Source organism: Scleropages formosus, chromosome 19, assembly GCF_900964775.1.
Source record: "Scleropages formosus chromosome 19, fSclFor1.1, whole genome shotgun sequence".
In the NCBI taxonomy this organism is placed as follows: domain Eukaryota; kingdom Metazoa; phylum Chordata; class Actinopteri; order Osteoglossiformes; family Osteoglossidae; genus Scleropages; species Scleropages formosus.
This window is the reverse complement of record NC_041824.1, coordinates 22,026,829-22,041,858: the sequence shown is the minus strand read 5'-3', so window position 1 is coordinate 22,041,858 and position 15,030 is coordinate 22,026,829. Positions and strand designations below refer to the sequence as shown.

General features: G+C 45.5%; 1 protein-coding gene across 1 annotated transcript; it reads right to left on the bottom strand.

The window, feature by feature from the left end:
* Nucleotides 1-246: 246 nt before the first annotated feature.
* On the bottom strand, nucleotides 247-13,618 carry ankrd33aa (ankyrin repeat domain 33Aa). Its single transcript, XM_018760232.2, has 5 exons — nucleotides 13,534-13,618; nucleotides 6,845-7,192; nucleotides 6,604-6,733; nucleotides 5,652-5,792; nucleotides 247-2,042 (listed from the first exon to the last, which is right to left on the bottom strand). Exons 2-5 carry the CDS (start codon nucleotides 7,121-7,123, stop codon nucleotides 1,222-1,224), a joined length of 1,371 nt encoding a protein of 456 aa, XP_018615748.2. The 5' UTR covers nucleotides 7,124-7,192; nucleotides 13,534-13,618; the 3' UTR covers nucleotides 247-1,221.
* Nucleotides 13,619-15,030: the final 1,412 nt, after the last annotated feature.

Below are 15,030 nucleotides of genomic sequence, written 5' to 3'. Positions count from 1 at the left end.
GCTTGACTGAATGTGATGCAAAATGAAAAAAATCACAGTCGTTCAGTCAACCTAAAATAGTGTCCAGTAGCTTAAGAATTTACTTGAAGAAAACATTGGATGATTTTGGGTTTTGTTCCTCCTAGGCAGAGACAGTGATTTCCTGGTCATCTTAACAATGTCAAAGAAAACAAAACAACACATCACCAAGAATGTATCTTTTCAAGTATTTAATACTGTACATTATCTTTTGTTACAGTTGTCGTTATATAAATGTGGAGATCTTGTAAAATTTCTGTAGATCACCACCTGATCTGTGCCTCCTCGGTAATTACCTGTAATATATTAACTGTACATGTATGTACAGTATATGAGTAAACTGGATGTTTTGGATGCTGTGGATACGGTTTGCTGCGCCGTTTGCAGAGATGGTTATAGTTAAATAAATGTAGCTCAAGTTTTCAAAGCACAAATCATGTTGTCTTCACTGAAAAAATGTATTGCACAAAAGTTTTCCAACACCCTCCCCTTAGTGTGAAAACCACGTGAACGGCCAACGCGAGTCGTAGTTGACTTCACTGCACTTACAGTATCCCACCTACACATTTGCTAAGAATTAATTTTAAGCATAATGAAAAGAGAAGCCATAACAGTGTTACTAAGTGTGCAGTCGCTCCGGTGTCGCAGGTTTTCCTTACCTTACAGAGATGCCATTATTTTGCAGTTTTGTGGCGATCAGTTCTTTGTTGTCTTAATCTAGTCCCATTTGTATTTCTTCATCCAGTTCGAGGCATTAAAACTTTAGCAGCAGGATAAATAGCTAAGAACCCTGAGCTCTCAAACAGAGAAAGTTTATTTTTATAAAACAGAAATGTTTATGTGTGCTGGTTTTACGTACGCTGCCACAACTAGTGGGGAAGGGTCGACTGAGTTGAGTCTCGACAAAAGAAAGTTGGACCAACCTGGAACCAAGTGCAGAGGAAATTGCATAGTAAATCCATTTGTGTTAAGTTAAACTTTATGCAAATAAGAAAAATATTTCAAATTGCCATCAAAAATGGTGCTTCCAACAGACCTATATATGCTCATTTTCTTTCCTCAGCCTGTTAAATAAATATATAGACATTCAAAGTGATGGTCCTTCCCCTTGTTCACATAGTGTCACTGAAAATGAGAGAACTTTGGATGATCTTTGCCCACAGCATCCTCAACAGCTTGGCCCCGAACACTCCCGTGACCCTTCTACTTCCCTTTCTTCCTCTTGTGCTTCTCTGCCTTCTCTTTGTCCTTCTTCTCCTGCTCTTCCTTGAGCTTCTCTTTCTTCTTCTCCTCCTTGGCCTCCTTGTACTTCCATACAGGAGGCTCCAGGTGCGTCTTGGACTTTTTCCTCTTTTTCTCCTTCTTGGGTGTGGGCTCTCCCGACTTGGTCACCTTGATCTGAGGGATGCAGCCAGCTGGGAAGACGCTGTTGCGGTGACTGAGGCTGCGTGGGAGGTAGCTGCGCATGCTGCTGGAGAACCCGCTGCCCTTGTGCTGGGAGTCAGAGGAGCTGGATGCCAGCGACACCGACGAGGATGAGTTGACGGAGGACTCGGAAGAGGAGATGGAACCGTTGCTGTGTGGCGTGGGCCCATCAGCCAACTCATTGCCGGGGTGCCTCTGCATCAGCTCAGGGACGGTCAGACGCTGTTTCCCCACCTCTGGGGGGCTTGTGGGACAGAGTGGGCGGCAGCCAATGACCACCAGTGGACTATGGACACTAGTGGTCATGCGCACCATCTGATCTAACACGCCATTGTCCTGGGGATCCTGGGGGAATCTGAAGGTGAAAGTTGAGCGCAGGCACTGAGTGAGCCGCTCCCCTTTGCTCTTGGCAGCTGTTGCCTTGGCCACCAGCTCCTTTAGTTCTGGCCACTCAGGGACGTAGCTCTCGCAGAACTGCTCGGCACAGGGCCTTATTGCAAGACGACGTAGTTTCTGGAGGACCTCGAAGCGACCGGTCTTCAAAGCCCAGTCATCGGCAGCCTTCCCCTTGGCAAGGTCCACTGCTTTCACATTGGCTCCTACCCAGGGCAATTGTTGATGGAAAAAGATATGTGGAAAATCAAGGAAAACGTAAGCACCGTGAACATAAAATCTTTTTCCCCGATGCCGGAATACATAATTTTCTACGGAACGCAACAAATACCTCCACCAAGTGGACACGAAATAATTACTATTAATTACTACATAATTTTAATTTACCCCTCTTTTACTTGTCTTCGGAACTGATGGCTTTCTTTGATGACTGCGAGGCACATGGTGCAGTGACTGCCCATTGGAGACAGCTCTCAACACTGGCAGTCAGCCTCCAGGCACTTGAGCACTACTGTATGTGTAGTGTGCTTATGCCAGCTGAGATAACCCGTCCGACTTTAACTCTCTGTCTTATGAGTAAACAATGATAGTTATGTTTTTCCTCTACAGAACCGCCTAACAGGCAGATGACATCATTCAGACTTAAACTGCAGTCTAAGCTGCATGATCCATGCCCAGGAGCTTTTACTATAGCTGAATCACTCTGAAGAATAAATTAATGCATAAGATTACTGTGCTTCCTTTACAGTTTTACAGTTTGAGCACTGAATGATCAAGTATAAGTTATTGTATGACTTGTTCATAGGAATTTTGTTTATACACTTATCACCATATACAGCTGCAAGAAAACGGCTTGTAAACCCTCAGAATTATCTGGATTCCTGCACTGAAAGGCTACTGAAACATGATCTGATCATCTAAGTCATAAAAATAAAGGCAGTCTTATTTAACAAATAGCACACATTTTATATTTCCATATCTTTATTGAGAATGGGGTGCGGTGGCACAGTGGGATTCACTGGGTCCTGCTTTCTGGTGGGTCTGGGGTTCAAGTCCTGCTTAGGGTGCCTTGCGACGGACTGGCGTTCCGTCCTTGGTGTTTCCCCTTCCCCTTCAGTCTTGCGCCTTGTGTTGCCGGGTTAAACCTTGGCTTGCCGCGACCCCCCTCGGGACAAGGGGTTTCAGCCAGTGTGTGTGTGTGTAGTTTAAACAATCAAGGTCATTGATGGAAAAGGTATGTGAACCTATAGTATAATGAAATATTCAATAGAGGGTAACTGGAACCAGGTATTCTGATCAATGAGTCTGGAATTCAGTTCAATTCAGGTGTGGGTTTGACCTGCTCAATCATAAAAACACACAGAATTTTGGTTACCTGCTTTTCACATCAGAATTCTGTTGGAGTACAGTATGGCCTGATCAAAAGGGATTTCAGAGGACCTCAGAAGAAGAGTTGCTCCAGCCGACATCCACAAGCAGGGTCACAGCAAGCTGGGGCCTAACCCGGCAATAGAGGGCACAAGGCCGAAGGGACACCAATCCATTGCAAGGCACCCCAAGCAGGGATCGAACCCCAGACCCACCACACAGCAGTTAGCAACTGAACCCACTATGCCACCGTGTGCCATTCTGAGTTGCTTTAGCTCGTAAGTTAAATGGAAGGAATATAGCACCATGGCCACTCTCCCTAATAGTGTGGATGGTACAAAGATCAGAGCAAGGACATGTTGTACAGTCCAAGTGACAAAGAACCTTAGGGTGACAGCTAAGGACCTGCAGGCATCTCTTGCATTTGATAATGTCTGCTGTGTTCATGGGCCTACCATAAGAAAAACTCTGATCAGGAGTGATGTTCATGAGATGTTAACACAGAGGAAACCCCAGCTCTTAAAGAAAGAGTTTTGAGGTGTTGCTGAGGTGGTTGCCACCTCAAGTTTGCTAAAGACCATCTGGACATTCCATAGCACTACTGGGACAGTGTTCTGTGGACAGATGAGATGAGGTACACAGTGTTATTTTTGGAGAAAACAAAATTGTATATGTCAACATTAACACCTCACCCCAGCTGTGAAGCATGGTAGAGGGAGTATAATGCTCTGGGGCTGCTTTGCTGTCTCAGGGCCTGGATGACTTTCAATCACTGAGGGGCGAATGAATTCCAAGTTGTATCAGGAAATTCTATAGCAGAATGTTAAATCATCTGTGATCTAAAACTCAAAAGAGGTTGGGTCATGCAGCATAGTAATGATCCAAAACACAGTTGGAAATCATCGACTGAATTGCACCAATAGAGGAAATTCTGAGAGTCCTGACCTCAGTACCACTGAAATGCTGTGGTGTGATCTGAAGCAGGCTGTTCAGCCAAGATCTCCTGAAATTATGCATAAAATGTAAAAATTTTGTATGGAGGAATGGGCCATATACCTACTAACTGCTGCACAGATGTGATCAGCAGCTATAGAAAGTGTTTCGTTGAGGTTATTGTCAACTGCAAGGAAGTTGCACCAGTTGGTACATATAAGGGTTCATATACTTTTCCATCACTGACCTTTACTGTTTAAAGCATTTATTCAATAAAGACACGGCAGTGTAAAATGATGCATGTGTTTGTTAAATAAGACTGTCTTTATTTACTTTTATGACTTGGAAGTCCAGATCACATTTTAGGAGTCGTTAATGAAGAAATCCAGATGACAATAAAAAGTTCTTCACAGTCTCTTTCTCACAGTGTCCTGTTCAGATTTCCATGTGTTTGTTGCCCAAAAAGTGCAATTCAATGTGCAATGGTGTGAAAACATGCACAGATTCACAAGATTATACATAGCTATTGACAACAAGATGGCCTAAGACTAACTGCTCATAAGGACACATAAGCGGACCTGGCGCTGCAGGTGTTAGTTGCCAAGGTTCCTGTGTTGTGTAGCTTATTAGAACCATTACTTACCTCATTGTGGATAAGCAACTGAATGCTTCCGATACCTTCATCTTACATAAAAAATACTGCCCCTAATTAAAAGGAACCAACCCGAGACCCCGAGAAGGACAAGCAGGCAAGAAAATGGATGGATGGATGGAACCCCTCCTCTTTCTTATGGAGGAATGAAGCAAAATAACTGGAACTCATGAAAGCTGCAGAACAAATACAAAGCAGAAAAATATCGCGGAGGGAATTTATTAATTGCCATTGATTTGGCATTGATTAACCTTTGTTAACCAATTTGAACTAGTGATGGCTATCCCAAGTAAGTTTCCACAGTTCCTTTAATAGGTCTGACAAGTCCACATAGGGCTAATCTACCTCCATTTGAGAGGAGCAAGAGATTAGCCACGAGATCAGAAAATGCAGTGTCCTCAGACCTGCTGCTTAATTCCCACGATGCATGCGTCTCCATCAGCGGCGTATTCATTAGCTGATCTGGGTCGGTTTTGCCTCCCGATTTTTCTGACGCTCCCCTGATCTCTCGGCTGGTAATTAGTTTGGCAAGTTGTGTGATCTTTTCTTGATCCAAGGAGGATGAGGGCAAACCCTGCCTTTGCGGCCTGGACTCATGTGAAACATGACAGACTGATCGCTGGCTTGGGTTTAAAATACTGAGCACCTGCTGAATATTGAGTGCCTGGTTCAGTTTGAAAGGCTCTATTGCTGGAGATGAGTACCTTCCGTAGAAATAATGAGTTTGTGTAATAAGCATATTCAGAAACCCATGGCTGAATGTTCACTCAGCCCTTATGTGAACTCCGTATAGAAGGAACTGGGATAACCTTCCACTCTTGGCAACATTACACCTGCGGCACCATTAGACTAGGCCACTTACCAGCCATGAGTAGTGCTGTCACACAATCCTCACGGCCTTGCATGGCTGCTTTGATGAGCGCGGTGAAGCCACGGGTGTCCCGTGCCTCCAGGTCCACCCCGGGGAAGTAGTTTAGGATGTAGTTCACAATGCTGATGAAACCTGCACAAAGAGATGCAATTGGACTGTCAGTGAAACAAACTCATCTCATCATGATCTTGTGTAAGTCAACGTCGCTAAATCTGGTTGGCTCGATAAGCAGTTTAACACCTGTGCCTTTGTAGTTTGCACTATCTACGTTAATGTCTGTTAATGCTGCACTGATATCTGGGTGAGTATAATGTCCGTGCAATGCTACTCTGAAAAAGATACCCTTCGATGACTTCCAATCAAATTTCAACAAGTGCACTGATTTCATTTTTAAAGGGTCAGTACGACAGTGCAGCAGATTGGGTGGGTTCGAATAGGTGTCAGTCTGTGTGGAGTTTGAATGCTGTGCCCGTGTCTGCAAGGGTTTTCCCAAGGCTCTCTAGTTTCCTCCCGCAGTCCAAAAACATGTGTTTCAGGGTAATTAATGACACCAAATTCGCTCTTGGTCTGTGTATGTATAAGTGAATGAGTGTGTTTGACTGCCCTGTGATGGATTGACGTACTGTCCAAGGTGTACCCTGTCTTGCATCCTGTGCTTCTGGGCTACTGTGACACTGAATAGGACAAGTGCTCATTACTAACGGATTTATGAATTGGCAGAAGGATAGGTGGATGGATGTATGAATGGAGAGACAGATGGATGGACAGATGTACCATATTGTTAACCCATGCGGGTTTGGATTCACTTGTGAAAATCATTTGCTTTGCATCGTAATGTTTTTGGAGCTAAATCCTATGGTAAGAAATACAATGTTAGAGCAGCGGCGAAGCTGTGATAAGAAGACATGGACAAAGGAAGTCCAAACTCTGCTCCTGCGCTGACCTGCTTGCGAAGCAATCATGAGTGCTGTGTTGCCGTCGTTGTCCTGATGGTTGATGTCTAGAAAGGGACAGCCGTGCAGTCCAGAGACAATCTCCATGAAACCCTTGCAAGCTGCCAGCATCAGGCCATTCTGTCATCCAACACATCAAAGACAGAGCGGAGGGTGGATCAGTCGACTTCTGTGCTTATTCTGGCACTGCAAAGGCCATGGCTGCTGGAGAAACTGAAATATCAACCTTACTCTGCCATTGATGTCCAGCTCCATGACCTCCTCACGTGTGACGCCCCTCTCCAGCATTCTGCGCAGTGCCACGGTCTCATTCCTGGCACAGGCTTCATACAGAGTGGTGCTGGGGCCTGCCCCACTCTCGTCGTGCTCGTAGTTGGGGAGGACCGAGTCTTCTGAGAGCATACTTCCGGAGTCGGAGTCGTCCCCGGAGACAGACACTTCCGAGGCATCCTCATCTGGGCCTGAGCCCAGATGGGGGTCCTCATTCACCGTGCCCTGTGCTCCAGCCATCAGGCTCTTTGGAGCCTGGGGTCAAAGAAAGCCCAGGAGTCGCTCTGTAGCCTGCATCACACGCATTTCCTGACGGGGAAGGCATGGAGAGCAATAAAAATTAGGAACAAATAAAAGTTCTGATTATGCACAAATATTCATGTAGGCTGTCCTAAAATTCAGCTGTAAATGGATGTAATGCTAGCCGCATCATTAAACATCCCAGTAAGAAAAAAAACATAAAAAAAAACTGTAACCACAGTGAGAGCAGGTCACCAAAGGTCATTCGTATTGTGTTGTATAATAACCGATCTCTCTGTGAGGTGAAACAACACGGTGCAAAACAAACGAAACAGCCTATTGTCCCGTGCAACAGAGAGAAAAGTCTCTAAACAAAGTGATGGAAGTTGGCTCTCAGCGGAAAAAAAAAAAACGCAACATTCTTGATCTACTTCAAAGCAACGAAACGCGAGGAAAACAAATAGGTTTATTAATGAGTGGTGAATTTTTCCAGGGCCCTGCTTTCGTCTGGCTGGAATAAGAAAGGCCACCTACTCTTCTGAAAATGGTAACCATTCCTTCGACTAAACCTACCATAGTGAGATTAAAGTTCATTTCTCTGCCTCCTTCTCCATCGCAGGAGATCACAAACATGATTCTTAATCAAGACCTGCGTGAAATTGCTGACAGTTTTTTTTTTTTTTCATCTTACATAATTTCCTGTGGAATGCTGTATCAACAAAATCTGGACCTTCCCATGCCCCCAGTTCTTCTGTTGAATCTAAACAATGGCTCGCTGCTTTATCTTACTTTATGCGGAGTGAGATATAAAAGTTATTTTGTGAAGGTCTCCAAAAAGTCTCGAGTGCCCCCGAGCTTGACGCAGATGCCGAAGGAAGCTGAAAGTAAACAGAAAGACTGGCGAAATATGAATGGAACTCCACAAAGAATATCCGAGGTGACATCAGATGCTGAGTACGGCGAATGGAAAGCAAGATGCTGAAAATACTTTATATTTATGTGATTTCTTATGAGGTTATACATATTTTGACAAATACTGCAATGTAAATGTATCTCTGCTTTCCAGTTTAACGTTTAGGATGGTAGCTGCAGGAAATGTTGCTGTGCTGTTTTGCCACGTACCACGGAAAGACCTGTTACCATGAGACTGGGAGGATGAGGCTGATGTGAGGTCAGCTGGGGTCAGATTGACAAGAATTAGACGGATTGCTCCATGTGGCATCGCAGCTGCTGAGCACATGGTCTCTGCGGTCCCTCTGCAATCCAGGTAAAATGCGTTGACCAATCTGAACCTTAACAAAATCTTTAAAAGCTTACAACCCTCATGGAAAAGGAACATATGGGCAGAGCTCGCGGTTGTATCCGTACTTCTTAAATAAGGAATTTAAAGGCATGAAATTTAGAAAAGGCCTGAGGTTGAAATGTGTTTCTATTCAAATTTCATGTGTTTAAAGTCTGTATTTCATAAGCACGGTCAAAACTGTCAATGCTGTCCTATGCACGCTTTATTTCTGTCATCTCCAGTTCTGTCATCGCCTGTTGTGGTTTTGTTTTTTCTGTAATTGCTGAAGGCATGTGTTAGATCTCTAATCTCAGACAAAAATAGAATTTAGGAGAGCGTTACAAAAGGGTTCAATAAATACATTGATATTACCTCAAATGGTTCGTAAAGGGGAAATTAATTAAAATTCGTCAGTGCAGCGTGCGAAACCAGAGAGTTACACATCCTTTTCCAGTTATTTCAACAAGCAGTAAACGTGAGAATAAAAAACACGTTTTTCATAGCTGTTTGTTCAAAGACTAAAGAGTTGAGTAATCAGGAATAAGTGAAAAAATAAAGAACAGCAGTAGTTTTGCACAATGCTGTGGAAAATATCCCACATTCTACAGTGCTTTTTGAATGTATGTGAACCTTATGGGATGGTCATTATTCTTACATTTATTTATTTAGCAGATGCTTTTCTCCAAAGCGACTTCCAATGAACTCTATGTAGTGTTAACACCCCACACACCTTATTCACCAAGGTGACTTACACTGCTAGATACACTACTTACAATGGGTTACTCATCCATACATCAGTTGAACACACTTTCTCTGTCACTCACACACTATGGGTGAACCCGAACAGGATGTCTGTGGACTGTGGGAGGAAACCAGAGCACCCGGAGGAAACCCACACAGACACGGGGAGAACATGCAAACTCCCTACAGACTGAGCGGGGATCAAACCCACATCCTCTCACACCACTACTCAGTGTGCCACCATGTCACCCCATAAACTCATGATAAACTTGCATAAACTTACTATAAAGCCTAAATGTTAAATCTTAAAATAAACATAAATTTCATAAATGATTATAATTTCCACACCTGACTTTATTTACCTACTTTGTTCAACCAAAGCAGCTTGGGATTCACTTATTTTTACACCTGCACTTCTTCTCTGTTTCTACTACACACATAATTTCCTCTAAAGCAACATATTGAACTGGTCATTACGCAGCTATTATGTCACACGAGAAACACCGATTCTTATTATTTGACCATTTTGTGGTAAAACTAAGGAACACAAGGGGTTCACAAACTTTCAAGCAGTACTGCATATCCAGGCATACCATTTGTCGGCTGCGATGCTGTTACATGAATGATCTATTGCCTGGGAAGGACTTCTTGTGAAGAAGAGCAGATACAGTATGATTATGACCATTTGCTGCAGGCGGAATTTACTGACCGTAAATCCAGCAGTCGGTCACACGGAGTGTTTGTGAAGCCGCTTTGTCGGGGCCTTTAAAATGTAGAGCCATCAAGATGGTCATACTTGTCACACTCACGCCATCGAGCCAGGTGAGCGCACCTGCCGCAAATCGCACCGGCCAGGTAGAAAAGGAGCAACGTCAATGCACTGGGTTGCGGAATCTTATGGAGCTCACTTGCTTGGCCTGTGAGTCAGTGTGGCTCTGGCCTCCTCTACAGTCCTTGTCCCTCGATTTACTGGCTTTTGACCTCCTGCGCATCTGCTCAGTTTCGATTCTTGCCTCGCCCCTCGGAAGACCCACTCCTGCCCTCGACCGCGCTCCCTGTGTGTTTCCGTGTCCCGTGCCGGAATAAGCGAACCCGCATTTGGGTCCAAACTTTACCTCCTGTCTCCCGTCCGCGTTCGTGACACTTGTTTATTTATATGCATTTTCAGATGTTTTTTTTTATGATGCAAGTTTCCGGAAAAAAATTCCGTGCAAAACTCTCGATGTATTCCCGCGCTTCGTTCCAACGCTCGTGCGATACGTACTGTCAGGAAAATCGGGGAAAACTCTAAGCCAAATGTGAGAGAATCACCTTCCAAGCTCCACATTCAGAGAGCAGCGTATGCGCCTTCAAGCATTAAACTCCAAAAAGATAAGCGATGCTTAAAGAAATGAATAATTATTGCACGAGAAACAGTAGATCAAGCAAACGTTTTAAGAAACAAACGAAAACATTCACCACACCTGACCAACAGACCAAAAGAAAATATTTAGACTGGAGCACAATTTCTCATAATTACATAATGCACAATTACATGAGATTACTGTACTTTCTGACTTTACTCTGTCTTTAAAAATGGCTGAAATGCTGTTTTGCTTGCAGCGCTGTGACCTGAGCGGAAGGTCGGCTCGGCGTAATACGCTGAGATGCAGCATATGGCGTGTGCTTCACGTGCAGAGCCGACCTGCTCCCGCACCTGCCACTGGGGATTCACCCGGGTTCACTCCGCGCCTTCACATAACCCAGGGTCAAACTCACGAACAAACCTTATTATGGTACTGCACAACAAAATAGACTCATAATGAAAATATTACATGTATTATTATTGAAAATAATACAGTTTGAAGAAATTGGCTGTTGGTTCCGTGGAAAGACTTTCATTTACGTTTCAAAGATATTGGACGTGTCTCCTGCATTCGCCGCGAACTTCAGTCTTTTGGAATCAGTTCAAGTTTACCTCCCAAGAGCCGTTACACTTCGAGAGGCATGTAAAAAATTAAGAATATTCCTTTTCCTCACTTTTCTCCGAAGCAACTCCCACTATCAAGCTCCCTACATTATTCATACAGCCAGGACATTTCACTGGAGCAGTTCAGGGCAAGGACCTTGCTCAAGGGTGCTACAGCTGGAGGTGAGATTTGAACCCTCAACCCTTGGGTCTAGGGTTAGCAGCAATAACCACTGTAGTCCCAGCACACAGAAAACCACTTGTTGCCTTGAATGGCTGTGAATCACCCTTTCTGAGCGGATATGTGTCATCAGTGTGTGATCCAGCAGACCCCCCCCCCCCCCCCCCCGTCCCGGAGAGCTACGGTCAGCTGAGCAGCATCTTTGCTCAACATGTATAAAAACAGAGTACGTGTTACCACACTGCTCCATCCAGTATCTACAGAATATTCTTGACACTGGAACCACAAAAGTTTACTTCATCTGCAGCTTGTTCTGTGTTCAGATGGTTCGTTTCAAAGTTGACGGTTTGGTTGTTATTGGACAACATATGCCTGAACAGTGTGGGGGTGCGGTAGCGCAGTGGGTTGGCCCACGGTCCTGCTCTCCGGTGGGTCTGGGGTTCAAGTCCTGCTTGGGGTGCCTTCTGATGGACTGGTGTCCCATCCTGGGTGTGTCCCCTCCCCCTCCGGCCTTACGCCCTATGTTACCGGGTAGGCTCCGGTTCCCAGCGACCCCATATGGGATATGCGGTTCTGAAAATGTGTGTGTGCCTGAACAGCCCTATCATCAAAACATATCATGATGCCATTTTCGTGTTACTAAAAAACCCCATATTTTAATGACTCATGGGATTAGTTACCACGATGACGCATTTCTATTGCAGTCTTGCACGACCTTTGGTTTGAGCGATATATTGACGGAGCCTTTAAGCAAAATGTTGACTCATTTTCTTTGTTACAATGATGCTACTACTTCAGTGTCTTTTTCACTGGCTCTGAAAGCACCAAATATTGAATTGAACCAAATTCAACTGTTATTGCTCCCATATGTGATGATGCGGTCTTCAGGAATGCCTCTTCCAAGCTGGCAAGAAAGAATATTTTAGTATTTTCCTCCCAGGACTGACTGGTTATATTTAGTAAACTTTTCCGGCTGACCCAAAGTGGGACCCTTTCGCAGAGTCAGCGTGCCCTCTCCAGCAGAGCAGTTTCCACCATAGTGGACAATGCAGTAAATCACATCAAGCCGAATCAAATAAAGAAAAGCAGTAAGTACGTGGGAGGAGAGGATGGGAGTGGTGGGCATAGTCTTTCTCACACAAAGAATGTGTCCACGTGGGGCCGTTACACGCCACCTCAGTACCAGCGCTGAGTGGGAACAGTGAGCGTGATAAAAAAGCTGAGATTTAAGCAAGAGTACACATACTGTGTAGAAGCGCCTTCTCATTTTCAGCTCTATCTGCAGCCCACGTTGTGCTCAGCTTCCTGCAGCTTCCCGAGACTCAGCCACCTGCCCATCTCCTGGTTCCTTCCAGGGCTGCCACCTCCAGGGTGAGGTTACGGTTTTCCCACGAACACCCGTGCCCTCCCACGCTGGCAGCGCTCTCCACGGAAGAAGCAAACTCGATGCACTTGCGCCCGCATGAGGTTGAGGCTTGGTGGGACATCGCATCTCACGGTTACTTTGGATTTCTTCGAAGGCCGTAGGCAGGCCCCTTGAACGCTGCTTTCCGACAGCTCAGCAGGAGAGCGTGAGGAGAATCACGCTCAGTGTCGCTTCCCCTCTCTTGCTTGCGCTGTGCGGCGAACACCTGCTTATGTTTTCAAGGAGACACGTTCGAGTTCCAGGGTGCGCATAGAATAGATTCAAAATTGTTTTATTCCCCAAACGGCGAATTAGACAAAGGCGGTTGGGTTCCTGTGTGCAATAACCATCACGCGTGATGAGGCAACAAGTGTAACAGTTTTGCAATATTCTGTGCGCAATATTTGGGCTGTGCAATATTCTCGCCAGCAGTGCGATGTGCGAATTGTGATGCTCTGTGGGGAAACTAATGTGTAAGTTCACGGTAAGGCGTGGTATGTTCGTTAGAAGTTTTCATTTTTTTTCCCCGTTTTTTTTCCTTTGCGTGTAACGTGGCGAAGAACCGATGAATAGAGCCGCCGTGATGCAAAAAAAAATTTGGAGAAATCTACGAGTAAAGTTCAGGTTCAAGGTACCGCGTCGTATAGCGTGCAGCGCCGGCTTACGAAGTGTGTGCCGTTCCACGGTGCCGCGTGTGCCATCGCCGCACCCGGCTGCAGACGACACGATGGCCTCTGTGGCCTCTACAGCGAGATGCAAATTGACCCGAATTAGACCTTTGAGGAGTCTCCACGGCACTTTCCCTTGATGTGAACATAGGAACATGAAGAGGTCAGCAGGAGATCTCACTTACTGTTCACGCACCCAGCTGCAGTTTCCTTCTGTAGTCTAGGCGAGGAGTCGGCGGGGTCCCCAGTGCAAACCCACCGCGACGTGTCTCCGGGTTGTCCTTTTCTGACAAGATCCTGGAGTCCTCCCGCGAACGATTTCTCAAGCCTGACCCCTCCTCCTGCGCTCACGCCGTCCGGCGGCAGCAGACTTCCTCCAAGCCTTCATGCGGCTTGTGTCTTAATTCAGGCGGCTTGCTGCCTCTCATCCTCCTTAAAGGAGATCTGACAGGAGGATTAGGGCTTGAAGCCGCAACCTGTGAGGTTCACCTCTTAACAGGCTCAAGATCTGGAGTTCGCTCTCCTCTCTCTGTCTGTCTCTCTTCCCCTTCCCCTCTCTGCACCGTCAATAAGACCGTTTCTTCTTGGGTAAAGTTAAACTCATGCTATTATGACTCACAATAATTCAGTCCCTTTGCTCGCTCACCCAAGATTACGTGAGAAACGGACAGAGTGTTTCTTTAGCGGCGCTCGGGGTTTCTCTAGTTCCCAAAAGTCCCCGTAGAGAAGTAAAGCTTCCATTCCCTGAAGCCCTTGTCCCAAACAGTGACTGTGTGCTCACATGACCCAAAGGACCGTGACACAAATATAGCTCATGCGGGGCGCTTAATCATCCCGAGCCGGAGCGCTCCTAACACTCACATCGACAGGCAGAGCGGGTGAGGCTGACTGTAGGGGGCGCCGACGTTCACTGCACAGCCAGAGGAGCCTCTTCCCACCGCTGTGACCGAGTTTGCGCTGTTCCTCTAAACCCCCCAGGGGATTAATTCTCACCCAACAACCTTTCCTACAGTGACCTGCACGCGTCAGTGTTCGTGTTCAAATTTTTTACAGCAAGTATGTTTCGTTTTTTAAAATCTTAATTTGACCCCTACCTAGACTTGGCCCGGTGTGCTGTATATTACTATATTATTGCATCTTGAGGAAGCTCGCTGTTGTTCTTAGATACTCTCAGTAGGTTTTCCATGCTTCTTGTGCACCTCTGACTTGTGTTACGTTGCTGAAACAAGAACAAACTTTCAGAGCCGTACGACTTACAGAAACCGTTTGTTATATCTGCGGATATTTGTTATTTCTGAGTTTGTGAGGCCGTTTGGTGCTTCATTTGTGGGAACCAAAGCAAACAGCTGAAGCACATTAAACACAGTTTCCCTTCTGCACCGTCAGGCCGATCCTACAGCACCAGGTACACGTTCCCACGTTTCCAAAGGGAGGTGTGTGCATCATAGCCTTCCCTCGTGCGTCTGCTTCCGGGGCTCTGTAAAGCGCAGATGCTGAGGTGCTAAGAAGCAGAGAAACATTGTCTGGAGAGCAGATCAGATTTGTGGAAGCTGCGGAAAGGGAACGCAGTACAGAGAAACCTTAAAAGGAATCCAAGCAGCAATATTTACTGCTTACGCAACAGTTATGAGGTTAAAACCACGAGGCGAAACAAAATTTTTGCCTAATTCTCACTGATTGAG